Raw genomic sequence first — 27,862 nt, 5'->3', positions numbered from 1 at the left:
AGGAGCTACAGATTTGCAGGTTTGTCAGTGGCTATAGTCCGGGTGACGAACTACCGGATTGATTGCACTCAATAAGAGCACTTCACCGGCAGCTCAGTAAGAGCTGAAACCGAACCTCAGGCCCATGAAGTGCCAACTTCTAAGACCGGGCGTGTTGGGAGAAATGGCACTGAAGAGGGTTAGGGATTAGCTATATAACCCTAAGACATCATTGACCCCTTTTTATGACCCCTTTTCGAATCCACATCTTTGATTTTTGGAGCGTTTTCTACAGCTGTGAGCAAGGAGATGCATGTCAGTGCCGTATGAATTCTCAGACCGGATATAGTCATCCAAAAGGCGCATTTCCGCTACGGTTGACTTGGCGTGCCCCTACATTAAGCCAACAAACTCACCTCCGCATCCACTCCTTTCTAGCCGCCCTTCCTTCGTCTATTCATTATTCAACACCGACCAACATTTAACCTCTCATAGAGTACCCTAGGTAGTAAACCAACTGTTACCAAGCTCCAGGCCTCCAAGATGGATGCGCACGAGTTTAAGGAGGCGGCCACCGCCACCATCGATGATAGTATGTTCTCTCTCCCGGTAATACCGAACTGCCTCATATCAGCCAAGTATGTCTGACATGACCCTCACAAGTAATCGCCTACTTCGAGACCCTCCCGGCCCGCGACGTGGTCTCGCGCGTCGAGCCAGGCTATCTGCGCAAGCTGCTGCCCTCCTCGGCCCCGCAGGAAGGCGAAGCCTGGCCCGCCATCCAGCGCGACGTCGAAGCCAAGATCATGCCCGGGATAACGCACTGGTCCCACCCGGGCTTCCACGCCTTCTTCCCCTGCGCCACCTCGTATCCCTCCATCCTAGGCGAGCTCTACTCGGCCGCCCTCTCAGGCGCCTGCTTCAACTGGATCTGCTCCCCCGCCGTGACCGAGCTCGAGACCGTCGTGCTCGACTGGCTGGCCCAGATGCTCGGCCTGCCGCCTTGCTTTTTGTCGACGGGGCCGACCGCGGGCGGCGGCGTCATCCAGGGCTCGGCCAGCGAGGCCGTCCTGACGGCCATGGTCGCCGCGAGGGACAAGTACCTCCGCGAGACAGTCCCTGCTCACTTGGAGGGGGACGCTCGCGAGGATGCCGTCATGGTGAAGCGGTCTAAGATGGTGGCCCTGGCGACGACGCTGACACATTCGAGCGCGAAGAAAGCGGCGCTGATTCTGGGGTGTCGGTTCCGGGCGATCAAGGTCAGGGAAGAGGACGGGTACGCGCTGACCAAGGTGGGGTTGACAGCCGCGCTGGACGAGTGCCGGGCGCAGGGGCTCGAGCCGTTTTTCCTGGCTGTAACGCTGGGCACGACGGATGTGTGCAGCGTGGACGATTTCGCCGGAGTTGCCGAGGCGTTGGACGAGCATGCCCCGGCCGGCCAGCCCGGGGAGGTGTGGGTGCATGTGGACGCGGCCTATGCCGGCGCTGCGCTGGTGTGTCCCGAGGTACAGGAGTCGACCCGCATCGAGCTGATCAGCCGGTTCCATAGCTTCGATATGAACATGCACAAGTGGCTGCTGGTCAACTTTGATGCCAGCTGCTTCTTTGTCAGGGACCGGGAGTGGCTGGTGCAGGCGCTGAGCGTGAACCAAGCCGTGTACGGCAACAAGGCATCGGACGGGGGCCTGGTCACGGATTACAGGGAGTGGCAGATCCCACTGGGAAGGCGGTTCAGAAGCCTGAAGATCTGGTTCGTGCTGCGGTCGTACGGCGTCAAGGGGCTGCAAGAGTACATCCGACGGACCATAAAGATGGGCGAGGAATTTGCCGAGGCTTTGAGGGTCAGGTCTGATCTCTTTGAGATTGTGACTGGCCCAAGCTTTGCCCTGACTGTTTTCCGTCTGGCGGCCAAGTCGGAGAGTGCGTCGTTGGAGGAGAGGAACGCGCTAACGAGAAATCTCTACGAGAAGGTCAACGCTACGGGGAAGATCTGGTTGACGAGCACGGAGCTGGATGGTCGGTTCGCGATCCGTCTCATGACGGGTGTGAGGACCACCGAGGGGGAACATATCCAGACGGCCGTCAAGACGCTGGTAGAGGTCGCCGAGGAGGTGATGAGGGGGTAATGTGTTAAAAAGGGCGTACATATAGATTTGATAGACCCCATATACCCAGCTCTGAATGTATGATGGTTCTCTTTGTTCGCCTAGTCTTGGTACTCCCCTGCCGTGACCTCTCGCTGATCTTTCCGCCCTCTATCCGCCACTACACAGCTGCAACTCCGTCATCGTCAAGGACGACTCATAAGAATGCGGTCCATCACGTGTCAAAAGAAACAATGCACTATCTAACCACGCCAATGCAAACGCCAAACATGCTATACTTCGCAGCCAAGCCTCAGATACTCGCTCTCCTAGGGGCCATGGTCCTTCTCAGCCCCTTCTTCCCACCCATATCTTCCCCGAAAGGCAGCACCCCTCTCTCCTTCAACTTGCCCAAGAACTCCTGTCCATACTTGTACCCCACGGCATAAATCTCCATAAACTTGCCAAACTCGAGCGTGCCGTAATCATCGATCGGCGGGCGCATGTACACACAGCCCGGCAGCGTCTTGGCCCGCTCCAGCGCATCGACGCTGCTCACGTACGCGAGCCGCGCCTGGATCTCGGCCAGCGTCGGCGGGTTCGGCACCGACGAGAACGGGTTCCACCGGTTCACAAACGCCCACATGCCCGAGAGCGAGTCGCCAAACGCCTGCGGCGTATCGTCGTCCAGAGCGCCGACGTCGACGGCAAAGATGAGGTCCGACCCCAGCGACTTCATGTGCGAGACCGTCAGGTTATCGACGTAGCCGCCGTCCAGGAGCATGCTGCCCTCGTCGCAGAGCGGCGGCAGCAGGCCCGCGAGGGACATGGAGGCGCGCACGTACCGCCACGCGTAGCCGCTGGTGTGGAACTCGGCGCGCGACTTGGAGATGTTAGTCGTGTTGCAGTAGTACTCAAGCCAAAAATCTTCGATCTGGGTATTGCCAAAGGCTTTGAAGATGCCGCGGTTGAATTCGTGGCCCGTGGTGTACGACGCGGACGGGTAGGTCAGGTCGAGGGCGAACCGCCACATGCTGGACATGCGGCCCGAGAACTTCTTGGCTGCGTTGACGATGGGCACGAAGTCGGCGTGCCGCGCGTACAAGGCGCCGATGAAGGCTCCAATTGAGGTGCCGCCCACAATATCGATTGGGACGCCGGCTTCTTGCATGGCCCGGATGATGCCGACGTGGGCGATGCCCCTCGCGCCGCCGCCGCCTAGGACGAGTCCGACTGACTTGCCGCAGAGGCGCCGCGCCAGACGGTGGAAGTCGCCCTTGAAAGGGACGTCTGGGGAGTAGAACGGACTGTGCCGAACTTTCCTCGAAGTGTATTTCTGGATCTCTGCCTGCAGAATTTGGACGCGTTCTCTCAGTGTCGGGCCGCCTGGTTTCGCAGGTGGATGTATTGGCACGGCATTGGGGCTGTACGTCATTTGCACATGGAAGTGGCCGCCATTGATCCAGACTCTGTTCTTGAGCCACTTTCTCGTCAGTCCAGGGCTGGAATACCGTTCTTGATGCAAAAGCACCAAGATCTTCCTGGCTGTCGACTTCATGCCAAGCATGAACCGTTCATACTCTCCAATCTCAGGGGATCCATCAGCAAGGCCGACCAGGAGGACACAGTCGGCCTGGGAAATGCATGTCTGCGTCCATGGAGCATTGACATTGGTATCTTTCTCAGAGTCAGCATTCTTAAGTCTTACACTAAACCAATGGAGAAAACTCACCGGCAACGTAGATAACGAGCCCGTACTTCTCCTCCAGATCCGCCAGATACTGCGACAGCTTGAGCTTGCCCATTCTGTTGAATGCGTGCTTCCCAAGGTGATTCAAAACCGCCGCACTATTCAGCGACGTCGCGCCATTGGGAGCTCCGACCTCCGTCAACGCGTTCAGCAGCCTATTGCCGAACTCGACGACAGGCACACCCGCCGACACGGGCAAAACGGCAACCGTCCGCAAGTTCAGCGTGGTCGAGCTCTTGTTGATCGAGCTCCGGCCCGACGACTCCTTGAGCCCCAGCACGGTCGAGGGATCATCGATCAGCGCCCTCATACGGGACGCAATGATTTTAGAGATCTTGATGGTAATGTTGGGGTGCTCCTGCGCCAGGCTGTTGAACAGCGTGCGAGGGAATTTGACCAGCTCTGTGTCTCGGATGGCGTGCAGTGTGCCCGACCGGGAGGACTCGGTTAGCACCTCCAACTCGCCAATGCTCTCGCCTTGGCCAAACTCGGCCTTGACATTCATGCCGCCGTCCTTGCGGTCTTCGACCAGCCTTAGGCGACCGTTCAACACAATGTAAATGGCTTCGCTCTCGTCTCCCTCGTGGAAGATAACCTGGCCGGCGTTGACCTGGAGCCACTCCAGGGCAAAGTCGATGTGCAGGATCAGACGCGGAAGTAGGTTTGTGAGCCTCTTCGCCATAGTCAGGAGCACGATGGGGTACCGGTCGACGATCCTCTCGATCGAGGTCAGCGGAAGAAAGCCGGCATAGACGTCTGTCTTGGCGACGACCTCGATGAAGGACCTGTACGACGAGATTGTCCCAACATAGCCCGCAAGTCCTCCGGGCTTGACCAATGCCACGCTTCGTCGGGTAGTCTTGGGCCTGTTGTCAACGTCATCGACATTGTCTCCGGAGCGCATGGATGCCGCAACACCGTGGGGCGAGCAAAGCGACTGGGCGGTGTCCATGGCGTGCAGCGACGTCCGGCCCTTAGCATGGACGACATCCGAAGACGATGTGTCTTCCTGGGTGCAGATGTCCAGGAAGCCGTCGATGACATAGTACAGACCGGGGTTCCGCTCACCCTGTTCCACCAACACGGAGCCCTTGGGGAAGAAGACGATTTCCATTTCGTCTCTCATCTCCTGCGCAAGCACATGAGGGTTTGGTGAGGCCGGCACAGAAAGGCCCGTCGAGGTCACGGATTCCGTATCCCCGTCGGCAAACGCTTGATCAAGCCCATCAATGAACCCGAAGGCGTGGTTTGTGAAGACGGCTTTCTGGCGTCGCTGGTCGAATGAGACGAGCCGCGGCGAGGCTTGGTTCGATTCTCCCTCCCTGGTCGAGCTGCCGTTGCCGGTCAAGCCGATGGCTTTGAACATGCACTCGAGAGTCGACTCCCGAAACAAGTTGTCCTCGTCGAGAGCGTCTCTTTTGTCAAGCGAGATATGGCCGTTTCGTTGAGTCGTGAAGGGGTTGAAGGTGCGCTGGGCCAGCGGAGAAACGGCTTCTTTTTGCACGTCGAGATGAGGAGAGGGCCCATCCGTAAACGCGACGCTCTGCGATCGGTTGCCGCTACCCCTAGACTGTTGAAGATGGGTCACCAGGTCGCCTGCGCTTGGGATGCCCAAGGACGAGCCGCTCACACTGATGGATAGATGGCGCTGCTTGGAGAAAGCCTGGAGAGCAGCCTCCTTACGCAGCGTTGCTGTCGAGCGCCGGCGACGGCCAGCACGCGAATTATGGAGGGCTATCCCCTTGCTGACATCCTCTTCCCCAATCCTCTCCCTCTCCCGCTTAAACTTCTCCTTGAGCCTCTCGAGGGCATCCCCTCGAAGATGATTGGGGAGCTGCTGCGTCGTGTACTTGAACATGTGCCGCTCTATCTGCAAGACCTCGCAGCTCAACCCAAGGTAATTGTATGCGGTTGCAAGTGTGACTCTCTGGAACCTTGACAAGATGACATGCACTATGTGGGCGGTAGCCTTGGGATATATTTTGATCAGACGTCGAAAGGCGCTAGCCGGAATGATTGCTATGGTCGTGTCGATCGTCGCTCTCGCAATGATGTCCGGGTGCGCCGAGGTGGTGTTGGCTCGTTTGGGCCCGGGTCTCTGGGGCTTGGTTAAGCCAGTCCCGTCGAGTGAAATAGGGGGAACTCGGGGCAGGGCTCCGTCAGCACCTGGGGCTGCCAGGTGCTCGGGCAGATTCTCGACGGAATTTGTTGCAGAGCGCTCGAGTTGATGAGGCGTGCCTGGAAGGGAATTCGTGGCGATGCGTGACTTTTGAAAATCTGCGCTTGCAGGATAGTTGGGGAAGATGGCGGTGTCGGCAGCCGTTCCGGGCGAGCTATCATCGTCGGCATGTCGTAGGGGGATGTCTTCGGTGAACAGCGACATGATGGAAAACAGCGATGACATTGGAGCGCCATTTCGGACCTCAGTCAGCAGCTGGTAACGCTGTTGCCCAGGGGCAGTGTGCTCGTCGTCGCTCGAGGCGAGCTCGCTCGGAGGAGCGAAATTCTCGCTGTGTACGTACCGGCGGTTATAGCTGGACGACTTCACAAAGATCTCGACCAGGCCGTCCACAACGAGGCAGAAGCCCTTCTCCTCCTCGAGATTGAACGTCTCGCCAGCAATGAGCTTCCGGGTCTGCATGCTGCGGGTCAGCTCGTGGAAGACGGGCCGCTCCAGGTAGCCGAAAATCTTGATGGCGCTCAGGAACTCGTCAAAATAGTTGGAAAGGCCAGGCTTGATACTCTCTTCGTGGGTATCGGGGAAGAGATCAACATCGGGCTCCTTGCGTTGAGGCTCAGGGGGGAGCCGCGAGTACATGTTGAGATAGCGGTACCGGACCACCCAGCTGATGGCGGCGATCATGGCAGTAACGATGAGCATCCTGGGGCATAGTTAGAGAAATCCAGTATCAAGACGGCCGGTCTTGGTGACTTACAGAGTTGTGGCGTTCAGGGTAACCGTCAGGCTTGTCGAGAAGAGGGTGTATAGCATGGTCGGGATGGAGATGGTGGCCAGCTTGATGACATAGTATAGCACCATCGACACAAATTGGAGGATCCAGAGAACGACTCGCGCAAAGAAACCGAGCCACGACGAGGAGCCATGGGCGTTGGCGACATCGCTTGCCGCAGCTACAGCTGACGACAGTGGGTTCGGGCGGCGGTCCCCAACTGCTGCCGCCGCCGTCACCGCCGCGAGGGCAGTCTCATCTACTACATCCATCACCGCGTCGGGTATGATTATCTCGGAGAAAGATAAATCGCTATCATCGAAACGGGAGTGGTGTGCGTCTGCGAGGACCTAGATCGCAATGGTTGTGCACCGCGATGATAGCCGAAACATGTCGGCTTAGCCCAGTCCCTCCTTCTGCTTCTTGTGTTGTCGGCAGTATCTTAGGCCTCGCAGACCACAGACTGTAGTGTGTGAGAACCGAGACAAAGCCCAATCTAGCGCTGTTGTTTTTGGTGTATTTCAAGTGGTGCCAGGAGCACTAGGTCTCATCCTTCTTCCTTTAAAAGATTTGGTCAAAATGGCGCCTGGCCTGCCGAAAGCTCCCTTGCTTGCGACAGAACCGGCGACGAGCTTGGGATCCAAGCGCTGACGTCGTGCTTCCGGCTTCTCTGAAATTCTGGCAGGTGGCCTGGCATCCCTGTCTTGGGCAAGCAGGGGCCTGACAGGGGTTGTGGCTCAAGCTCAACGTCCACGCTTGAAAAATCACCCCACCAAAACGCACTAGCCACGCCCCACTCTCTCTCTGCTGTGGCACTTGATTTTCGGCGGGCGCTTTGAAAATACTGCGGGCCCGATGACTGTTCTTTGAGCTCACCTCGACATCCGTCCGTATTCGATCAAGGCCAAAGGCTTCCGGAACCAACCGAGAACCAGACTTTGACGCATCTCTTGAACTAGCCGGGAACGCACAATCTAGCACCTATACTAGGCCCCGACCGCTGCACTGTCCTACGCACCACATCGCCCCGCGCATCTACCCCCCGCGAGGCCACACAACCCAGAATCCCACCTTGCCCCGCCTGGGAACGGCACCCACCGACGACACCATGTCGCTCTCAAACTGCCGGTTCTACGAGGAGAAATACCCGGAGGTGGACTCCTTCGTGATGGTGAACGTAAAACAGGTAGGAAGATTGCCGAGCATCCACTGAAGTCGCTGTTGTAGCACCAGCGCTGACTGCCGCTAGATCGCCGACATGGGCGCTTACGTCAAGCTCCTCGAGTACGACAATATCGATGGCATGATTTTGCTTTCCGAACTTTCCAGGCGTCGTATCAGAAGCATTCAGAAGTTGATTCGGGTTGGCCGTAACGAGGTTGTCGTCGTTCTGCGCGTCGACAAAGAGAAAGGTCGGCCACCCTTAGTGCGCACGGATGCCATGTGCGGTGGCGCTAACGTCGTTGTAGGATACATCGACCTTTCCAAGCGCCGTGTGTCGCCCGAAGATATTGTCCGCTGTGAGGAGCGGTACAACAAGAGCAAAATTGTGCACTCGATCATGAGGCACGTCGCCGAGAAGACCCAGACCCCGATCGAGAGGCTCTATGAGACAATAGGGTGGCCGCTAAACAAGAAATACGGCCACTCCATGGATGCTTTTAAGCTCTCAATAACGTACGTTCTGGGAGATGGTGCGCTGAGGAAAGTTGTACACCCTACTAACGACTGGTCAGCAACCCTGATATTTGGGACGGCATCGAATTCCCGAGCGAGGCTGTTGCCGAGGAGCTCAAGTCCTACATTGGCAAGAAGCTGACGCCTCAGCCGACCAAGGTCCGGGCCGACATCGAGGTTACCTGCTTCACCTACGAGGGCATCGACGCCATCAAGGCTGCCTTGCGCACCGCCGAGGCGCGCAACACTCCCGAGAGCCGGGTCAAGTGCAGACTGGTGTCTCACCCTCTCTTTGTGTAAGTCTCTGTATGATGCTTGGACCATATGATTGTGATCTAAACCGACTCGCACAGGCTCACCAATACCTGCCTCGACAAGAACGCGGGCATTGCGCGGCTAGAGGAGGCCATTGTCGACGTACGGGCCAGCATCGAGGCGGCTGGCGGCAATCTGGTGGTCAAGATGGCGCCCAAGGCCGTTACTGAGTCGGATGATGCCGAGCTCCAGGCCCTCATGGAGAAGCGTGAACGCGAGAACGCCGAGGTCAGCGGTGACGAGAGCGTGAGCGAGAGCGACGAAGGCATTCCCGGGCCTGTCTAAGCGAAGCACCGTCTCGCAGTCGTTGGGACGGGCAATGGTGATTCAGGCATTTGTTTCATGGACTACCGAATACCCCGCGATGGACGGGACAGCGAGTAGGTCATCAGGACCGTTGGTACTGGGAGGCGTCTCGGGAACCTAAAAGGGCAGACACGGTAGACGGACACAGGTAGCTATCTTGGGGCCGTAGCGGAAAACAAAAGGGAATGAATCATGCTTGACAGGGACATGATCGTGTGTGAGAGGCTGGGAGCCGTATGCGTGGTGATATGCAACAATCGAGGCAGGCTGCTTATCGTCATATTCCCCATCCCGCTTTAGAAAGACACGGAAACCTTGAATCACACAGCAGGATAGAAAGCAAAAATGGAAGGGAAAATTAAATATAAGGATAACAGAAGAAACGTAGGGAAAGGCGGGTTGCCGTTTCACTGAGTTGTGATTGCGGCTGTTAAGGTATGGTTGATGGCCCAAAAACCCTGTGACGTTAGAAATGCTATTTCCAAACTCCATGACTGCAACTCACCACTTGCATACGTTGATCTCATCCACCCGACTTACACAGGGTCTTCACATCACCACCCGCACATCCCAACTCCCCGAATGGCAACATGGACAGCCAACCGCGGCGGCCGGTCCAGGTTCCTCCGCCAAGTCTCGCACTACCTCTTCCGCTACGCGACTTGGATCCCGCCGCTCATCTGGTTCAACGCCTACGTCGCCCAGGTCACCTTCATCCGGGGGCCGTCCATGTACCCTTTTTTGAACCCGCAGTACAACAAGTCGCTGCGTGAGGATCTATGTCTGGTCTGGAAGCTGTATGCGCAGGAGGGGTTGAGGAGGGGAATGGTTGTTACGTTCAGGTTCGCTTTTCTATCTATGTTACAGTGTGATGCGGGCTGATTATTGATGATGTTCGTCGATGCTAATGGAGAGACGAGTAGAAATCCGTACGATCCCAACAAGGTCACGGTCAAGCGGATCGTGGGCTTGGAAGGGGACGTTGTTAAGACTAAGCACCCGTATCCGTATGACTATGTGGCCGTGCCCGAGGGGCATATCTGGGTGGAAGGGGACGGGGATAAGAGCCAGGATAGCAATTACTATGGGCCCATCTCGGTGAGGCTGGTTACGGGGAGGGTGACGCATGTGCTGTCGCCGTGGGAGCGGGCGGGGAGGGTACGGTGGTGGGAGCACCCACTAAGGATGGGGGTGCATCGGGCGGCGTAGGGGGGGAGAGGGAGGGTGGAGAGTAGGAGGAAGGGAACTTTTGTTTTATAATAATTGTTTCACTGTCGGCCAAGTGACCTTACTCGCCCTTGGGTTTTAATCGCGATTCTGGGCCTTGATGAAGCAATGCGCATGGCACAAGGTGCCCGTGCACCGTTTGTCCAGCACCTTCACACCTATTCATGTCATGCGTATGGTATTTGTACATGTACATTGATTCTGGCTTGTCCCCACGAGTCGTTTACTCCGAGATGTTGTCCCGGTTCGAGGAGATAATCGAGGGGGAGCTATTTTTGTGGGGGAGGCATTGCGGGACCGGGAGGGGCTTGAAGCCAGATGCCGTCGAGGGTGTAAATGTGTACAAAGAGGCCACCGTCTATGCAAGGCTCGGAGGGGAGACGCTGGGGGTACAGGAGGAGAAAGGGGGAGTCGGCGGCCTCGATGTCGTAGCTATACAGGGGCGGAAAGAACCATTCTGGCATGGGCTGGTAGAGAAGGGGAGTTAGGGGGATGTGTTGACCCTTTGAGGGAGTGATAGTGGTTCTAAGCTGAGACAGGAGGATGGCGATGGACGAAAGGCAATCTAGAGCGGGGGGATCGGGAACCCCTGCGTAGGGGTCGAAAGGGGGATTGGCCCGGTAGGATTCGTATCGTTGGAGGAGATCGGTTGAGATTTCTAGTGGCTGGGAGTCTGGAGGGATAGATTTGTCGATGAGGGTATTGTGAAGGTCGGCGCAGAGGGTGATGTACTCGTCAAGACACATGAGTGGTTGCTCTGGTTCTGGAAGGGTCGACATGATGGTGTGTAGCGAGAGCTGCGCAAGAAAAGCCCGATAGTAGTTGCTAAGGCAAAGCAATGCTGGGAGCATGCAGAAATCTTATTCCGGTGGATAGTCTCAGCTTGCTGTGCTTTAACAGGTTCAAGATGGCAACAGCTTGGATTTGGAGTCGCGCATTGGTGGACTAATATTAACCTGCCAACAGTCACAGGCACTGAGTTGAGGCTTTAAAAATATTGCGTACTGCAGTTGAGGAAGAGGATTAGGCCTGAGTTAGCTGTCTAACGATGTGTTCGCATATGAGGTAAATCGAGTTTGAAAGTCAACAAAGTTCAACAAGGGGTAGGAAACCTCCGGAGCGAATGAGAGGACGGGTCCGTGGAATTAGGTATGAGTGAAAAAATGGGCGCTTGGCAATAACGTTACGGAGAATCCGTAACATTACGGATCCGTACTCGGGGGTTCTTGGCAGTCATTCAACGTATCGTCGAGCGAGGATTTTGCACGGACCACACACCTGCCGAAAAACCGCATCGGACCGGCAAAGCAGCCAGAAATTTGAACTTTCGAACATTCGCGGTGCGGTTCGCCCGGCCAACCCGACAACCTCGTGACGCCAGAAACTCTGAAAACTTGCCCGCTCCCAGGGCGGCGCAATCTCCTTCTCCTCTTCCCCGCGGGGCGATGGTGCTCGGTTTTGAGACAGCCAAGCGCGCTCCATCGGCTGACTCGCCCCCGACCTCGCCTGCGCGCAGCGTCCCCGTCGCGGACCTGGACCTGGACCCGGACCCGGCCGCCGCCCTCGACGATGGACATATCCTGTCGCATATCACCATCACCGCCGAACCCGAATTCGCGCCGCGCGCTCATAATAATATGATATCTCAAGATGGAGAGGTCGAAGGGCGCCCGCCTTATCTGCACGTGGGTCGACCTCTATTGGGGTTATTCTGCTTTTGGCATATGCCACCCGTAAACCACCAGCACGCTGACAGCAACCCCTTTTCGCAAACTTGCAGTGTATGCTAGCCGGAGGGCTGGGCGGATCCACCGGAGACATGCTGATGCACTCGCTCGACACGGTCAAAACCCGCCAGCAGGGCGACCCGCACATTCCGCCAAAATACACGTCGCTCGGCTCGTCGTACCTGACCATCTTCCGCCAGGAGGGGATACGCCGCGGGCTGTACGGTGGCTGGATCCCGGCGCTGGCCGGCTCGTTCCCCGCCACATGCTTCTTCTTTGGCAGCTACGAGTGGAGCAAGCGGCAGATGCTGGACTATGGCGTCCAGCCGCATCTGGCGTATCTGCTAGCCGGTTAGTTGTGGCTCATGGCGGCTTGGGGTTGTCGTTTTCTGACGAGTTTTGTTTCGTAGGTTTCATTGGCGATTTCGCCGCCTCCACCGTGTACGTGCCGTCCGAGGTGGTCAAAACCCGTCTGCAGCTTCAAGGGCGATACAACAATCCCTACTTTCAATCGGGGTATAATTACAGGGGGACGACAGATGCTGTTCGAACCATCGTTCGAACCGAGGGGTTATCCGCGCTGTTCTACGGATATGGGGCCACGCTGTGGCGTGATCTCCCCTTTTCGGCCCTTCAGTTCATGTTTTACGAGCAGAACCAAAGCTGGGCCCGGCAGTGGAGGGGAGGCAGAGACATTGGGTGGGAATTGGAGCTCCTGACGGGAGCGGCAGCGGGCGGTCTGGCAGGCACCATGACATGTCCGCTTGATGTCGTCAAGACGAGACTGCAGACTCAGGTCCATCCAGAAGCAGGGGGGCTCGGCCCGCCGCCCTCTGACACGCCAATCTCGGGGCCTTCGAAGGATGTCTCCGCCAAGCCAAACACCGAGGCAGCGACACATAAGCTGCAAAAACGGTTGATATCAACCTCGTCGCCGTCGACCCACGCCCCTAAGCCTGGGGCTGTCACGTTGCAGACGTCGTCAATGATCACCGGCCTCCGGTTGATTTATCAAAGCGAAGGCATTGCGGGGTGGTTTAGAGGCGTCGGCCCGCGGGCTGCTTGGACCAGCATCCAGAGCGGGTGCATGCTGTTCCTCTACCAGTCTATCTTGCGCAAACTGGAGGCGTACATGCCCATGGAGCGGCGTGAGCTTGCCTAGCGGGTTAAATGTATTTATAATGAGACGATTTGTACTATTTTCTGTTTTCTGTACAAATGACCCCGGGCGGAGGGAACATATGGGAGGGCGTTTTGGTGTGGGCTGGATAGATCATACTAGAGATAGACGTGTAGATGTGCAGTCTTCATTCTTTCTTCACTCGACACCGTCGACACTGTCGACAACCTTGGCTCAATCGAAACAATTGAGTTTGAAAATGTGGTAACGTTAGTTAACTATCGCCGTAATTCGTTACATTATCTCAGCAAACTTTCCAGGGCAAAATGCGGGCTGTCGCTCTGTCTTGGCATGGAAACTATGCAACCACAGCCCACTTGCACTGCACCGATTGGCCTGAACCAAGCTCCTGTGGGGTTCGCATGTGTAGCATCACCTCATGCCCGGAAAATGCACTTGGAGTCGAACAAAACCGCCATGAAATGAACCGCCAGTGACACGCCGCGAGAAGCCCAATTGAGATGCGTTGACGAGATGGAACGGCAAAACGGGCATACACCATGTCGTCTTCGCTTCCCGTTCCGTCCAAGGCGGCCTTGACGGCGCTGCGAGGACTCGTCCTGGGCACGTCGTGCACCATCGCCCTCATTGCCGAGGACCGCCGCCGCAAAATCAACAATGCCATGCGCGTCATCGAGAACGGCGAGAGGATCAAGTCGGCAAAGGCGTACCGTCCGGGAGGTGCCGCGCTCGCCTTGGCTATGGAGGAGGAGGCACTGTGGGATCCCCGGTTCGGATCGGTGGCCGGCATCAGTCTGGCGCTGCGTCAACACCATGATACGGAGGAAATGCCGAGGCCGTCGGCGAAACGGAAGAGACAAGGGCCTCAGCTGTTGGATGTGCAGCAAAGTGAACAGAATGATGCCGAAACCTTGGCCGAGGTATCGACTACAGGATTCCCGGCCGAGAGCGAAAAAGTCGTGGCCACTGAGGAGAGCGATGGCAACGGTACTACCAACAATAACAGCACCGTCCTCCCTGTGGGTACTGCCCAGCGCACGTCGAAGACGGCACGTCTCTCGATCACACCTCTTCCCAAGCCGACCGCGTCACGCAAACCCTCTCCCAGCTGGGTGTGGGCGAACACCGACGTAGTCAGGTTCTACTCGTTTCCTACCGTTCCTGAGATCATCGCCCAGATGCACGAAGCCTGCAATACCAAAGATTCTCTTCGAGTCACAGCAGCATTGCAAACCGTCCTCAAGGCAATGAAGCACAACGTTGCTCCTGACAACCTGGACCGGTCCTGGATGGAAGCGACGGCCTTGTTGTGCCGGACATGTCAGGAGGAAGGGAGGCTAGATGACGCTGCGCAGCTTCTTTACCAGGTCATATGCCGCGGCCCGCTCGAGGAGAGCGATTATCTCAGCCACGAACCCTTTACCTTGATCGAGGCCTTGCTGGCACGGTCACAGCCGGACGAGCAATCAGGAGATGTCAATCTGGCGAACATCGACGCTGCCGTCAACCTGTTCCTCCCACGATTCAAGGACGGACTCACCGGCGTGAACACCCAGATCTACAATCTCGGGCGGAGATTGCTCAAGCTATGCTTCTCGGCGCACCGCCTGCAGCGCATATTCGGCGTGTACCGGAGGTGCAACCTGGTGGCCGGTGAGCAGTCAAATGACCTGACCTCATGGTTTCTCAAAAAACTTCACGAGAACCAGGATTACGTCTCAGTCGTCAAGGTCTTTATCTCGACCTTCTCTCAGTCTTCCCCTACCAAGGCTTCTGTGCAGGCTGTGGGCGGTCTCGTCGTCGACAGTGTCGAACTCGCCAACAACTACCGGCCGGAGGAGGTCCTGCAGAGACTGCACAGCATCTATTCCGGCCTCAACATCAAGCTTAACCCGGACTGGGTAATGAGGCTCTTCTTGTCACATTGGAAAAAACATGGCAACTTCGAGGAAATCGAGGCTATGTTTGAGCAGCTGCAAACCCCGGGGCTAAAGGATTCCGTGTCCCGCTCGTATAACATCTATCGCATCATGGTTGAGCTGGCTCTGGAGGCAGGTGAGGAGGCGAAAGCCGACTCGTATTTGATGCTCGCGGTCCGTGAGAACCGCACTCTAGCCTCAGGTGTGCGACTTCTGGGCGTTCTTGCCCGTTTTCACGCCGCGGACGGTGACTGGGAAGCCGTCCGCGCCGACTTTGAGGCGATGAATCAGCACGGAACACCGGCGGGGCCGGCCGGCAAGGTCTACGGACAGGTCTTCGTTCCAGTGCTCAAGGTATATGCTGAATCGCATACGGTTCGCGAGACGGAGGTGTTTCTCAAGTCTTACACGGATGAGCTCCAAGTGCCGTTGTGCAGCTACCTGGTCACGCTTATGGCAAAGCAATACGCTGCCATTCGCGATGTTAGCTCTCTCGTCGACTGGCTTGACTATTGCAGTCGGGCCGGCTTTCCCGTCGATGCTGCTTTCACCAACGCCATCTTGGTGAGGTGTCGACGCCAGTGGAAATTTCCCTTTCGAGACCTCCGCTCGCTCTTCCGAAAAATACGGGTGTTGAATCCCGATTTCGTTGACAAACACACGGCGCAAATCATGGCTGACGCCGCGCTGGAGGACTCCAGGTACAGCGGCAGAGCGGCCAAAGGGCGACTGCTCTCTCTGCGCGTTGATGCGAATGTGCTGCCGGCCAGGGGCAAACACGCCCGGGTAGAGGATGTCATCTTGGCCATGAAGGAGGCGCTGCGGACCGACTCGCCCCGCCGCGCTGTCTGGATCTACAAGCGCGCGCTACACTTCAACATGCCCTTCTCCCAACAGGCCCTCCGGCTGGCCGTGCAGGCTGAGTTGACCGCAGCACCCAACGACTACAACGGGGCCTACGGCCTTCTCCGTGGTGCCCAGTCCAGGGGCGAGGACGTCACCCCCATCATCAACTACCTCCTCGGCAAACAGCTCAGCTCCATCGCCTCCTCCACTACGCACCCATCCGACGCAGAGGCCATCATCCAAGAGACGCTCGCGCAGTACCACAAAGCCGGCATCCGCCTCACCGAAACGTCGCTCCACCGCGCGGCCCTCACGTGTCTCAAAACGGGCCACTTCCGCGGCGCCATCGCCTACGCGCACAAGGCGGCTGCCGCGCGCGGCCCCGCCGGCGGCGGCCCGTGCTTCAACCTGCAGAACTTCAGGATCCTGATCGTCGCCTACGCGGAGCTGGTCGATGCCGAGGGGATCCGGGAGACCATCCGCCGCGGCCTGGCGAGCCACTACCGCGAAGACGGCGCCTGCCGTACGGCGCTGCGGCACGCCCGTGACCGGGTGTTGCACTCGCGGGCGAGGCCCGTCTCCTGCGGGGAGAGGGCGCGGGCAAGGGAGTTGGTGGAGGAGGGGATCGAGAGGGTCGTGGAGGTGAGGAGGCGGCTGAGGGCCGAGGCAAGGCATCTGGAAAAGCAGGCTGTCGAGATTATGAGGCGGGCTGCGCTGGATGCTGGGCGTGAGGAGGTGGATTTTGGGGGGGTGCCTTGGCTTGGTGGGGTTAAGGGTGCCGGTGATGATGCTGGTGCTGCTGAGAAGGGTGACGGGAATAGTGCGGAGAGTGAAGCGGGTGAGGATGGGTTTCTAACCGGAGGGATGTATGCTGAGCTGGAACGGACGTTGCTGGAGGGATCGGGGACGCCGGCTGTTGAGGCTTACTAGATGGAGACGTCGGAATACCGGGCCCAGCCGTCCATAGAACCTGAAGGAGACGTTCTTGCATATTGGCAGTGTAAAAGCATAGCTGTAGTACTCGTACAAGTCACAATATTCAGAAATCTAATTTGGTAGTCTAGCTACCGGAGCTTTGCTTGGATGGCTCTCAGCTCCTGGGGATATCAGGGAGCTAGCTAAGGTACAATACCTTACTCTGCAGCCGTGGGGCTGCCGCTGAACAGTCTCAGCCCCTGTCCGCATCGCCTGACATGTGAAGTCTGCGGTCAAGCGCAGCAACGCAATTGACCCCTGCGACTTACCTCTGATTGGCCCGCCAGCACCCGCATTGCACGCGGTGCCTGCCGCATGGGACGATCCCAGCGAGAGATCGGTCTCGAATAATTTCATTCTCACCTCACTGTCCGAGTCTTGACGGGGAAGTCACGGAAAACAAATCCCCGAGGATTCCACAGCGGCCAGGTGACTGACGACCCATCAATTCAGTGGCTGCTAAAAGGACGGCAGATCCTCGACTAAAGCCCGGTTTCTCGCCCCCCACGCCCAGTTGCCCGCGATTTTGGATTTTGGTTGCACATCCCACGATCGCTCACCAACCCGCTTGATCCGAACTTCCAGCATTGGTCGACGACCGGCTGATTGACTGTCTCCCTTCCTCGCAATTCTTGACCTCGACACAATCCCCGTGCCGGATACCCAACATCCAAGCCAACGAACACACGCACCGTACCTCATACACTCAATCAGTCATGGCGGGCGCGGCCGATTCCCCGGCGGCGCGCAACCTGGAGCGGCGGGAGAAACACCACGAGGCCGACGTCGTTGTGGTTGGGGCCGGCGTATTTGGGTGTGCGATCGCTTTCTCCCTCGCCAACCAGGGGCGTAGCGTCATTCTGCTCGAGCGGAGGATGCACGAGCCAGACCGCATCGTCGGCGAGCTGCTGCAGCCGGGCGGCGTCGAAGCGCTGAGAAAGTTGGGGCTGGGACACTGTCTCGAGGACATCGATGCCATTCCATGCTACGGGTACCATGTGCTCTTCCGGGGGGAGGAGATTTCATTCGCGTATCCGCCGCTGAAAGTTGATGGAGGCGTGGTTGTCGGGGCGGGCAGTAAGGAGGTTGCGAATGGGCATACGAAGCCGTTGCCCAGGCCTGAGGGGAGGAGTTTCCATCATGGGAGGCTTATCATGCAGCTGCGCAGGGCATGCATGGCGCACCCCAACATCAGCGTGTTCGAGACCGAAGTCACCGCGACCATCAAGGGCCAGCACAGCGATGCCGTGCTAGGCGTACAGACCCGGACCAAGGACCCAGCCACCGGCACAAAAACCCCCGACTGCTTCTTCGGCCAGCTGACCATTATCGCCGACGGTTATGCTTCTACCTTCCGCAAGGAACTCCTTGGCACCACGCCCATCGTCCGATCCAAATTCTACGCCCTCGAACTTATCGACTGCCCCTTTCCGCCAGCCAACCACGGCCACGTCGTCATCGACGACCAATGTCTCGCCCTGCTCTACCAAATTGGCACCCACGAAACCCGCGCGCTCATCGACGTGCCCATCGACCATCCGGGCGCCTCCCCCGCCGCCGGCGGCGTGCGCGGCTACATCACCAACTTTGTCGTCCCCTCTCTTCCCCCGCACGTCCAGCCCAGCGTCTACGCCGCCCTCGCCGACGGCAAAATCCCCAGGAGCATGCCCAACTCATGGCTCCCGTCCCAAAAACAGACCCGCCATCCGGGCGTCATCCTCCTCGGCGACGCCCACAACATGCGCCACCCGCTGACAGGAGGCGGCATGACAGTCGCCTTCAACGACGCGCTCCTGCTCTCGTCCCTGCTCGACCCGTCCCGCGTCCCCTCGCTGGCTGACCACGCGGCCGTGCACCGCGCCATGGCCTCGTTCCACTGGCGCCGCAAGGAGCTGACGAGTATCATCAACGTCCTGGCACAAGCGCTCTACAGCCTCTTCGCCGCCGACGACTGGCAGCTGCGCGCGCTGCAGCGAGGTTGCTTCCGGTATTTCCAGCGCGGGTGGACCGACGAGCCCGTGGCGCTGCTGGGCGGACTCCTGAGGCGGCCGCTGACGCTGGCGTATCATTTTTTTAGTGTGGCCTTTCTGGCCATCTGGCTGAGCATACTCGACGTGTGCGGGCGCGGGAACGGGCTGGGCGTGCTGATGCTGCCAGTCGCGCTGGTGCAGTCTGTGATGATATTGTGGAAGGCGTGCGTCGTGTTCTTGCCCGTTTTTGGCACGGAACTGCGGTGAGCCCTTTTGTGAAGCGCGGCCGTTTAGCTTTCGTTCGGGATACCAGGGGACATAGACAAAGTAAGATTTCGTGTATTGTTATGGATTTGTGCCCGAGTAGCCTTCAGGGGATGTAGATATTGGTAATGGTAATAATGAGAGACGTTTGGACATAGAGCTGGGCTGTGATATTATCGACCTATTCAGGGGCATGGGAGTGTCTCCCTTACCCGGCACTGGACAGATTTGACAGCCTCCACTAGAAGGAAAACCTGCAAGGTTCCCATAGCAAGACGCTACAGCGCGAAGTGGCAGCAATCGAATGCTGCAGCATAGACTTCACAGCGTTCACCAAGCACTAAGGTGTGTGTGTGTGCATTGCTTATTTTGGCATCTAAGCAAGTAACTCTCTTGCAAGAGCTAACACACGGTCAGTCTTATTGGAAGATGCCCTCGGGACCTCTATTTCCAACCAACTGTATCACTCGATTCCTCTGCATCTCCCTACCCAAACACAGACAGGTCATGTTAACCGCCGCCGATACACCCCAAACATCCAGCTGGCCCTCAGCACCGCTAGCCCGATGGCCATCCTGAAACTGTCCTGCACCAGGCTCATCTTGCTGCCGTCGACCTCGCGCCAGCCGACGGGCACCTCGGCCACCTTGATGCCGTAGCTGGTACCAATGACGGAGCCGTCGCTGGCCAGCACGGGCGTGGCGGGCGCCGACTCGGCCAGCATCAGCATCTCAATGTCGAAGATCCAGCCCTCCATGTGCATGTAGGGCACAATGTGCGGCAGCGCGGCGCGCGAGAAGAGCTTGAATCCGCACTGCGTGTCGCGGATGCGAGAGGTGGCGGGCGGCGTGAGGATCATGAGGACGAAGTGGAAGGAGCGCATGAGGAAGTTGCGGATTGCGGCGCGCTGGGTTGGTTTTTTTTCCTTGGTCAGTTTATGACACCAGGGGTGAGAAGAGGGCGAAGCGGGGAGGGGGACTTGAATGGTTTACCTTGACAACGGCCTCACTGTCGACGAGGTGCGCTCGGCTCCCAATCGCCACGCCGCGGTTCGAGCCGTCCACGACATCCTCGCAGCCCTCAATCAGCCGACCGAGGTCGCTGAACCGGCTGGCGCCGTCGGCGTCGGCGAAAAGGGCGTATTTGCCGCGCACGTGGCGCAGGCCATGGATGACGGCACCGCCCTTGCCACGGTTCCTTTCCAGCTTGACCACCCGCAAGATGTCGTGCAGCTTGTGTTTGCGAGAGAAGGACAGGGCCACTTCGACGGTGCGGTCGCGACTGCCGTCGTCGATGATGAGAATCTCGTACCCCGATGGTTCTGCCGGCGGTGACGGTAGCGCGCCAGGTCGGGAAGCGGACGTTGGGGAGTCGGGCTTGAAGACCAGGCGATGCGGTGTCGTAGCGCGTTTGCCCTTCTTGCCCCCTTTCTGCGCGGACCTCTCTTGTCTTTCCGGCTGGAGGAACTGGCTGTTGGGCCGACCAAACTGTTGATCTAGGTATTCCACCATCTCTTCTAGGGCGGGGACAATACGAGCTTCCTCGTTGAATGCCGGAATCACGACGCTCACTTCCACCTCGGCCGGTTCGATTGCGGCCTGGTCGGGAACGGGGAAGCCCGGGGGAATGGTTGGGTACTCCTGGCTGAGTAGGCCCTCGGCGTGCCAGCGGTCGTACCAGCACGGGAGGGGTCGCGGAGTGTTAATACTGCCATCGGAATTTGTGGTGATGTATGTCTTTTCGGAGGGCAGGGGCAGTCTAGGTTTAGGGGCGATGAGGTGAAGGAGGATGTAGACCTGGGGCAACCAATGTTAGCAGATTGGACATAAGGGACGGACATGTAGAGTAGTCTTACACCAAATATTGCGAGTCCAAGGAGCGGAAGAATGAACGTCAGGAAAAAGTAGAATGGTCTTTCCCAGGCGGTTTCCCACAGGAGCCAGGCCAGCCGTTCCAGGGAACCGAGAAGCCCCTCGGACGCCGCCATTGTTGGCGGGTGAAAGAGCGGAGGAGAGAGTGGGCCACTGAAATCAACGAGATTCGAACATGAGCGAGGAAGTCATTGAGATATGGCCACTGCTGATCGCACAGCTGGCCAGACCTGGTGTAGGTTTGTTGTTCTGACAGCTGGCAAGGCTGCGAAATGCGGTGATCAACACGAGCAGGCGTTAGCTTGGGAATTCGCAACGTGGCGTGCAAGGCTAGCAAATCAGATAAGTTACTCCGTACGGAGTGTGGTAATTTAGTTACCCTTGTTATTCTTGGCGCGCTCCGAGGATCAGATGGGCCCGATCCGTCCCCACTCTCCTGAAACCCAGAATCCAGCTCCATGAACTGCAGATATGAATTGGTGTCACGGATCGTGAAAGTGTGAGGTTCATGTGCGCAATTCCTGATTTGACTAGACAGTTCGAACCACGGTCCCTCTTTTGAGGGTGTTACGCAGTGGTCAGTTGCGCCCACCCATGACATCCAGGTAGCCCCAGTCAGCCTCCAAGCACCTACTGTATATGCAGAAGAGGCATACCGGTATTGCGCCTAATCCGATATTCCGGCTGCCCTCCCTCAGATGAGATCCAGAACCAGAGCCTTACATCTGCAGGGTCTGCGGGGAAGGGCAGGACAATGCTACCCATTGCTCTTGACTGCTATGGGACGACCAGTCAGCCAAGCCTTGCTCACAATGGAACCTCAACTTCTCTCGGCAGAATTGAGATGGTCACTCCAGGCAGGATCCGATGGACACCATGAATGTACGCAGACACTTGCGAACAAGTCCTTGTACGGAGGAGGTAAGTGTTCGTGTACTGGGGTGGGGATGCATGTATCAATTGAGGCGAGGACGGGGTACATGTAGACTGTTTGCGAGTGCATTTCCGCGATCAGAGAATTGGTAACAGCTACACCTTTTCAATCAATTTTGCGATTGCGTCAGTGACGATGACCCCCTGCATCTTACACCTTCTTCCGTCGTCCATTCTGGGTACACCACCGCGAATGCAGCGGGGTGCTGAGCATGAGCATCCCTCATCCGAGACAATAATGGCCTGCGTAGTACTCCATACCTGCTTCACACTGACTTATTACACATGACAGGGGGAGGCCATCACTGTGTAGGATTCCAGCCTGCCGGAGCTGGCCCGGATGTGTGTCGGAGTCAACACCAGGTGCCCGGGTCTCAGGCCCGGAATCTGGGATCCACCGGAGCGGGTGTGTCAACCGCAGGGCTGGCCGCCACAGTGAGGGCTGGAAAATGGGCTTTTCCTTGCGTCGATCTTCGCTAATAACTTCCCCAGGCACTAATCACTCGAAGTGGTTGTTTTATACACGTACGCCCACTCGCCAGATCAACCCGCTGTCCCGTCCCAGTCCCGGACGAACAGATCAGTCCACATGTCGTGAGGAAGCGGAGATAGAAGCCCGTGTCCTGTAATCTACAACCGCTTTTCTCCCGCCTGCTTGAAACCAAAGGCTGCGGCTCAAGCTCCAACCACAAGCGGGTTCCATGATAGGTACGCATACGGTATCTGCTTTTCGCCCGAATACCCTCCGTACCTAAGCTCCTTCCGGCATCAAGCTCCGTGATAGCGTTAGCGTACTGGACCACTCAGAATTCCGGCTCTGACAGCAGCTCTGAAACAAGGAACAATCCGAGCACTACCCGGTAGTAGAAGCCCCCCTTTTGCCCTGCTCTGACCTTCAAGCAGATATGTTCGAGGTAATTTTTCGAAGCATGACCCTGTTGCATGGGCGGGAGGGAAGAGACGAAAGAAAGCAAGCCTTGGAGCCCGAAGCACCCAACGTCCCGGCCGCCTGGTCCATTTGCCCGAAGATCCTTCAATATCGTCAGACTGGCAACCAACAAACGACGCATGCGTCCGAAAGCTGTTGGCTCAATTGGCTCGGTTACAAACACCGTCAGCCCAAATCCTGCATCTTTCTGCATCGATTGGAGGCTTGGCGAGACATTGACTCAAGCCCAACAGGGCAGGAGTGGGACATATCCGTAGTCTTACAGCCTTAGTTAGGTGCCGCGGTGGGATCTGCTGCAGCGGAATACCCATGGTTTCTCAGCCATGAGCATGGCGAGAGACCAGCCGGTTAGGTAAGACGGGCAGAATGCTTCCTAATGCGAATAATGGAACTGTCAGAGGTCAACCATGGAGGGAGGAGAATGAGTGAAACTGCCATGCGTGAATGAGCCTGAACGTCGTCAAAGCCGAGGTATATTCCTCTCATACGGCGAGTCAGAACTATCCACAAACGAACAAACTATCTCGTACTGTAGATAGCCCTTCCGATAGGCCCTCCGAGGCGATCCAAGCATTGTCCAAAATGCATCACCCAAATCCGCCCATCCCACAATGTTTCCAACCCAAATCTAATTTGCGTCTCATATCGCTGATGCTACCCCTTGTTTCCTGGAGCATAGCCAAAGATTTGATTGCCGTCGTCATTAAGAAAGACAGAAAGAAAAAGGATAAGACTAAAGAGGAAGAAACCCAAACGCTCCATGTCGCTTAAAACGTCCAACGCCAATAATCAACAAGAGTAGACAACAACCCCTGCGCGGGGGTTGCCTCGTGACAGCCGATGGCCGACTGCCGCTCGGAAAACAACAAAGGAAATGCAAGGCTAGCTGGCATGTATTCCAAATCCCACAACACCGATGCCTAAAGAAAAGAAAAAGAAAGAAAAAAACGCCAGCGCGGTCCGAGACACCATCTCACACGGCCACGGCTGCGCTCTTGCTGCTCCGTAGCGACCAGCGGTTCTTCTTAACCAGCTTCCCGCCCGACGCAGCAGCGGCGCTCTTGGAGAGCTTGCCCGGCTTGGAAGACGTCGGGGGCGGCGGCGCGGACGCGGACAGGACAAACTCCTTCGGCGCCGGCAGAGCCGACTCGTCAAAGTCGGTCGGGAGCACCGTCACCGTGGAGGTGGCCCGCTTCTTTTCTTCGTCTGCTCCCGTGGTGTGGGACCGGATCGGCTCGAGCTCGGTGAAGCGCGTCATCTTGGATGTCCTCCGGCCCTTCTTCGTGGGCGAGTCTGCAGAGGAGGGGGTTTTCACAGCTGCAACCTCTTCTTCGATGGGTCGCTCTGCTGTGACGATGTCTACCCGGTGAGGAGCCTCCACCGCCTCTTCCTTGAGCACCGCCGGCGTTGCAGCTGCCTTGGCAGCGAGCGACGCGCTGGATCCAACGGGGACCATGGTGACGGAGCTGGCACTCGACGTAGCGGACGGGAATGTGTCGGGAGTGGTTATGGCGGTGCCGAACTGCATAGGTGGCAGCGCTGGAACAGGAGGGATGCCGGCGGCGAGGGAGCTGCGGGACGCCGCTGCGGACTGGTTGGGGTCCGAGACTCTGCGCGAACGACCGGGGTGCAACCTGTGAACGCTCTCGGTCTCGCTCGTCGTCTTGTTTGATCTGTTGGCGGTGGTGGTGCTGGAGGGGGCGATAGGGACTGCGACACTGTGCCTGACCACCGGCTTCATTTCCAAATCGTCCTGCGAACTCGTCGAGTTGCTGGAGCTCTCCACGGGCGAGGACGCAGAATCCCCTACCACCGACGTGCCTCCCGGCACAAGCGGGATCCTCCCCGCCGACACCTTGCTCGACGACCGACTTGTGCGGGACGAGTCCATGATCCTCTCCACCTCCTTGCCCTTCACCGAAACGGACCCCATGTCGATGGGGCTGTAGCTCATCTCCCGTCCATGCGGGATCCACCCGGCCGGCATGCTGCTGTAGCTGTAGGTCCGCGGTACCTGAACGATGGGGCTCGCGTAGGCGGACGGATACGAGACGTGTGAGAGGGCGCTCTGGACCCGGGGAAGGCCCGCATGCACCGGCGCGATGATGCCGCTCATGTTCATGCCACTGGCCGTCATCGCGCTGCGCCTCCGGTTCTGCTCCACGATCCTGACCCTGTCGTTTTCCCTCCACCCCGCCGGACCGCCTGACATGGCGTCGATGGCAGCATGCCTCGGTATGTGCTTGTAGGGCGCCTTCTGGGCCTCTTCCTGCTGCTTCTTGGCCAGCTCGGCTTTGTGCTCCTTGGCAGCCTGCCGGCCCCGCTTGATCATCGAGAAAACCGACATGGCTGTTCGTCCTGTGTCTTCCGCGCCAGACGAGATGTACAGGCCAAATCAGCAGACCGGGATCCGCTCGGCAGCAGAGTCTGGCTGGTGGTGATCGTCGGCGACACACGATGCTGCAGTTCGAATGCTGCGGAGATCAGGGGGGCACCTGATCAATGGACGGGCCGTCGGTTGGGCTCGCAGTGCGTATAAATATATTAAATCGAGTTGGGGTGCATGGGCCGGCAGGTGGTACGGAGTAGCGAGTGGCTTGAAAGCTGGCTATATTGGGGTTTCGGAGGACAAGACAAGGATTTCCAGCTGAGCCACACCGACTGGAGACGGCAGGCGAAAGCAATAAAAGCAGCTGGTAGATTTGGGAACGAGGTCGAATTGGAGGACTGGAGACGGCGGGAATATCTCTGAATGCCACCTTGAGCCGAGAACGGAAAGCGAGAGGACACTGATGAGAAGATCAGAAGGTACGGAGGCAATGTCAGAGGATGGAAACTGGGGCCTTGGTTCTCGAAAGAGGCTGCGGCGGCCACGGCAGCATTTTATGAATCGCCAAGGAGACCCGAGCATCCACTAGACCAATGCATCCTTCAGCCCTCAACTGTGGAATATGTGGTTGTGGTTGGACTGGAACATCCGAACATGGGCTCTGCGGCAGCAAGCAGGGGTGGCGAAAGCAGCCACGCGGGGGTTCGCTGATACTGCCCGACTGTGACAAGCTGGGACTGGAAGGATGTATGAAAGTTCGGATCCAACTTCAGCTCCAAGCCCAGAGCACCCTAGCTGCAACCCGGCCATGCCATGCATGGCTTTGCTGACACAATGGACGACAAGATAACTCGCAGCACCGAAGGACGCGGGTTATGGGACGGTTCGCTCTTGACCACCAAATGCAACCAACCAAAGCCGATCTCCCGCGCACAACCTGCGATCCGTGCAAGAAGAAAACAGCTGATCGGCAATGCGACATGGCGGTCTCGCGGCTGCGGATCCCAGACGTTCATGCTGTCCCCGTCACTGTCTCATCATCGAGGATGAGAAAGATGCAGCCCCACAAGCATTCCATCTCAGGCTGGCCATTCCCTGGTTTGCGTGGAGCCACGCATGCCGCAGGCAAGAAACGAAAAAGCGGGCCCCCTCGTATTGCTCCATGGACGTCCAGGTATATCGCATACCTGGGAACTCCTCAATGCGATAACGCGCCTTACCGCCAGAGCGGCTCGCAATGGACAATGGATCTTGGCGCGATCGCCGCCGGGCTCGCTGGAAAGGCCTATACCATTAGCGCAGATCGCGGCCGACGTGTGACTCGACAATTGCAGGCGCTGAGCCTGCGCCTACTCGACCGGGTCCGGTAACCTGGAAATGCAGAACGGAGGTTGCGACACAGAGAGGGGCGGCCCACCTTGGCAAAACCCATACTAGCCCACCATGTCCCAGCCGCACCACTTGGCAGGGACAAGGGCGGTCGACGTCAAGGACCGTGCCGGGCCAGCAAGGGGCATGGACGATCACAGTCGGCCCATCCATGTGCCGGACGCCTCCCGAGATGGTTGCGTAGCCTGACGAGGCCGTTGGACTTAACTTACTGCGGTACTTTGCCTAGACAGCGTTTTGTTAGGACTGCAAGTTTGTCCACCTATTTCAAACATATAAGTCGAACCAACACAATCGACAGCGTCTAGGCGTCGTGAGATGGCACTTCCATTCCTGTGCTGGGGTAATCTTACTTCATCCACCAGCGCCCAGAAGCGAACAAAAAAGACTTCCGGAGATGACGGTCGCTTGATGCCCGAAATCCATAAAATCCTGCTCGGCCCTCGATGTGCCATGGTGAATTCAATAGCGCCGCCCAGGCCCAGCCCTCTGACATGGCTCCTATCGGTGCCGGGAACGACATTGCATGGATCATGATGGATGCGGTGTGATAAAAAGCCGCGATATGCGCTAATCTGAATTGAGTGGCTGCGCTAGCCGCTTGCGAGCAGCAGAAGCCTGGAACGAAAGAATCGAGAACCGCCACGAGCTTTCATCACCAACTTTGCACGTCTTTCTGTGGTCATAAACTGTTCCGTTTCTCTCACCTGGTAGGTTGCTTGGGCGACATTGTCAACAGACAGGGTGACCGCCGCATCTCGAGTTGACCGTTTTCCTCCCGAGACTTGCATCGTATGGCTGGGTGCAGTGGGTTGGACGAGAAGTCGGACAGCGCATGGTAAAAAAAGACAGGGAAAACAAGCACGCTGTTGACTCTTGAGCTGCCGCCATGCCGATCATGCGCTCTTGGCCGATCGACCCCTGTTCTCGACGGCAGGGTCGGACATGATTGATGAGTGGGGCCTGATAATTGGATGGTTGATAGAAGTCGACATGGCTGACTGGACTGTAATTGGACCTCTGTGTCCGACATCGACATGGGGACGTTATCTCACACTCTCAAACAACACAGATCGGTCTACTGATCACGCATAGTTACTGTACCTGAACGAAGTGCGGTGTGGGAAGTGCATGTCAGTTATCTACTGAAGTGACAGATCCAGTATCAGCCACAGACCGGCTACATAGCGTCCGTCTGGGAAAGAAACCAGAGCTGACAACTACCGACCAATACTCAAGGTAAGTTAGTAGTAGTCTGAT

General features: G+C 57.6%; 14 protein-coding genes across 14 annotated transcripts; 8 read left to right on the top strand and 6 right to left on the bottom strand.

The window, feature by feature from the left end:
* The first annotated feature begins 263 nt into the window (after positions 1–263).
* On the top strand, positions 264–2,164 carry N657DRAFT_614879 (PLP-dependent transferase). The gene is made up of 2 exons (XM_062790452.1): positions 264–571; positions 643–2,164. Exons 1-2 carry the CDS (start codon positions 523–525, stop codon positions 2,103–2,105), a joined length of 1,512 nt encoding a protein of 503 aa, XP_062650039.1. The 5' UTR covers positions 264–522; the 3' UTR covers positions 2,106–2,164.
* Positions 2,115–7,402, bottom strand: N657DRAFT_614875 (patatin-domain-containing protein). The gene is made up of 3 exons (XM_062790451.1): positions 6,750–7,402; positions 3,796–6,695; positions 2,115–3,740 (listed from the first exon to the last, which is right to left on the bottom strand). The coding sequence occupies exons 1-3, from the start codon at positions 7,034–7,036 to the stop codon at positions 2,377–2,379; spliced, it is 4,551 nt and encodes a 1,516-aa protein (XP_062650038.1). The 5' UTR covers positions 7,037–7,402; the 3' UTR covers positions 2,115–2,376.
* A 244-nt stretch (positions 7,403–7,646) lies between these two features.
* On the top strand, positions 7,647–9,434 carry N657DRAFT_670340 (uncharacterized protein). Its single transcript, XM_062795536.1, has 4 exons — positions 7,647–7,950; positions 8,014–8,441; positions 8,501–8,737; positions 8,795–9,434. Exons 1-4 carry the CDS (start codon positions 7,873–7,875, stop codon positions 9,039–9,041), a joined length of 990 nt encoding a protein of 329 aa, XP_062650037.1. The 5' UTR covers positions 7,647–7,872; the 3' UTR covers positions 9,042–9,434.
* On the bottom strand, positions 9,053–9,769 carry N657DRAFT_300518 (uncharacterized protein). The gene is made up of 2 exons (XM_062786686.1): positions 9,568–9,769; positions 9,053–9,520 (listed from the first exon to the last, which is right to left on the bottom strand). Exons 1-2 carry the CDS (start codon positions 9,587–9,589, stop codon positions 9,180–9,182), a joined length of 363 nt encoding a protein of 120 aa, XP_062650036.1. The 5' UTR covers positions 9,590–9,769; the 3' UTR covers positions 9,053–9,179.
* N657DRAFT_614869 (LexA/Signal peptidase) lies at positions 9,645–10,271 on the top strand (the record flags this gene model as incomplete). Its single annotated transcript, XM_062790450.1, has 2 exons — positions 9,645–9,904; positions 9,983–10,271. 2 exons carry the CDS (start codon positions 9,645–9,647, stop codon positions 10,269–10,271), a joined length of 549 nt encoding a protein of 182 aa, XP_062650035.1.
* A 76-nt stretch (positions 10,272–10,347) lies between these two features.
* Positions 10,348–11,171, bottom strand: N657DRAFT_643049 (uncharacterized protein). The gene has a single exon (XM_062792466.1). The coding sequence runs from the start codon at positions 11,066–11,068 to the stop codon at positions 10,559–10,561; it is 510 nt and encodes a 169-aa protein (XP_062650034.1). The 5' UTR covers positions 11,069–11,171; the 3' UTR covers positions 10,348–10,558.
* Positions 11,172–11,667: 496 nt separating this feature from the next.
* On the top strand, positions 11,668–13,343 carry N657DRAFT_643048 (mitochondrial carrier). The gene is made up of 3 exons (XM_062792465.1): positions 11,668–11,974; positions 12,070–12,367; positions 12,427–13,343. Exons 1-3 carry the CDS (start codon positions 11,735–11,737, stop codon positions 13,176–13,178), a joined length of 1,290 nt encoding a protein of 429 aa, XP_062650033.1. The 5' UTR covers positions 11,668–11,734; the 3' UTR covers positions 13,179–13,343.
* A 223-nt stretch (positions 13,344–13,566) lies between these two features.
* N657DRAFT_643046 (uncharacterized protein) lies at positions 13,567–16,984 on the top strand. The gene has a single exon (XM_062792464.1). It carries the CDS (start codon positions 13,697–13,699, stop codon positions 16,850–16,852), a length of 3,156 nt encoding a protein of 1,051 aa, XP_062650032.1. The 5' UTR covers positions 13,567–13,696; the 3' UTR covers positions 16,853–16,984.
* Positions 16,985–17,248: 264 nt separating this feature from the next.
* Positions 17,249–19,287, top strand: N657DRAFT_643045 (SE-domain-containing protein). Its single transcript, XM_062792463.1, has one exon. The coding sequence runs from the start codon at positions 17,614–17,616 to the stop codon at positions 19,132–19,134; it is 1,521 nt and encodes a 506-aa protein (XP_062650031.1). The 5' UTR covers positions 17,249–17,613; the 3' UTR covers positions 19,135–19,287.
* Positions 19,288–19,636: 349 nt separating this feature from the next.
* Positions 19,637–21,118, bottom strand: N657DRAFT_568343 (glycosyltransferase family 2 protein; the record flags this gene model as incomplete). The annotated part of the gene is made up of 3 exons (XM_062788577.1): positions 19,637–20,038; positions 20,124–20,927; positions 20,987–21,118. 3 exons carry the CDS (start codon positions 21,116–21,118, stop codon positions 19,637–19,639), a joined length of 1,338 nt encoding a protein of 445 aa, XP_062650030.1.
* A 2,084-nt stretch (positions 21,119–23,202) lies between these two features.
* Positions 23,203–23,756, top strand: N657DRAFT_300151 (uncharacterized protein). The gene has a single exon (XM_062786683.1). The coding sequence runs from the start codon at positions 23,329–23,331 to the stop codon at positions 23,653–23,655; it is 327 nt and encodes a 108-aa protein (XP_062650029.1). The 5' UTR covers positions 23,203–23,328; the 3' UTR covers positions 23,656–23,756.
* Positions 23,757–25,659, bottom strand: N657DRAFT_300150 (uncharacterized protein). The gene has a single exon (XM_062786682.1). The coding sequence runs from the start codon at positions 25,229–25,231 to the stop codon at positions 23,858–23,860; it is 1,374 nt and encodes a 457-aa protein (XP_062650028.1). The 5' UTR covers positions 25,232–25,659; the 3' UTR covers positions 23,757–23,857.
* Positions 25,363–25,942, bottom strand: N657DRAFT_300209 (uncharacterized protein). The gene has a single exon (XM_062786684.1). The coding sequence runs from the start codon at positions 25,793–25,795 to the stop codon at positions 25,493–25,495; it is 303 nt and encodes a 100-aa protein (XP_062650027.1). The 5' UTR covers positions 25,796–25,942; the 3' UTR covers positions 25,363–25,492.
* Positions 25,943–26,694, top strand: N657DRAFT_300210 (uncharacterized protein). The gene has a single exon (XM_062786685.1). The coding sequence runs from the start codon at positions 26,089–26,091 to the stop codon at positions 26,581–26,583; it is 495 nt and encodes a 164-aa protein (XP_062650026.1). The 5' UTR covers positions 25,943–26,088; the 3' UTR covers positions 26,584–26,694.
* Positions 26,695–27,862: the final 1,168 nt, after the last annotated feature.

Source organism: Parathielavia appendiculata, assembly GCF_033297405.1.
Source record: "Parathielavia appendiculata strain CBS 731.68 unplaced genomic scaffold N657scaffold_3, whole genome shotgun sequence".
Taxonomy (NCBI): Eukaryota; Fungi; Ascomycota; class Sordariomycetes; order Sordariales; family Chaetomiaceae; genus Parathielavia; species Parathielavia appendiculata.
This window is presented reverse-complemented; position numbering and strand designations above follow the sequence as displayed.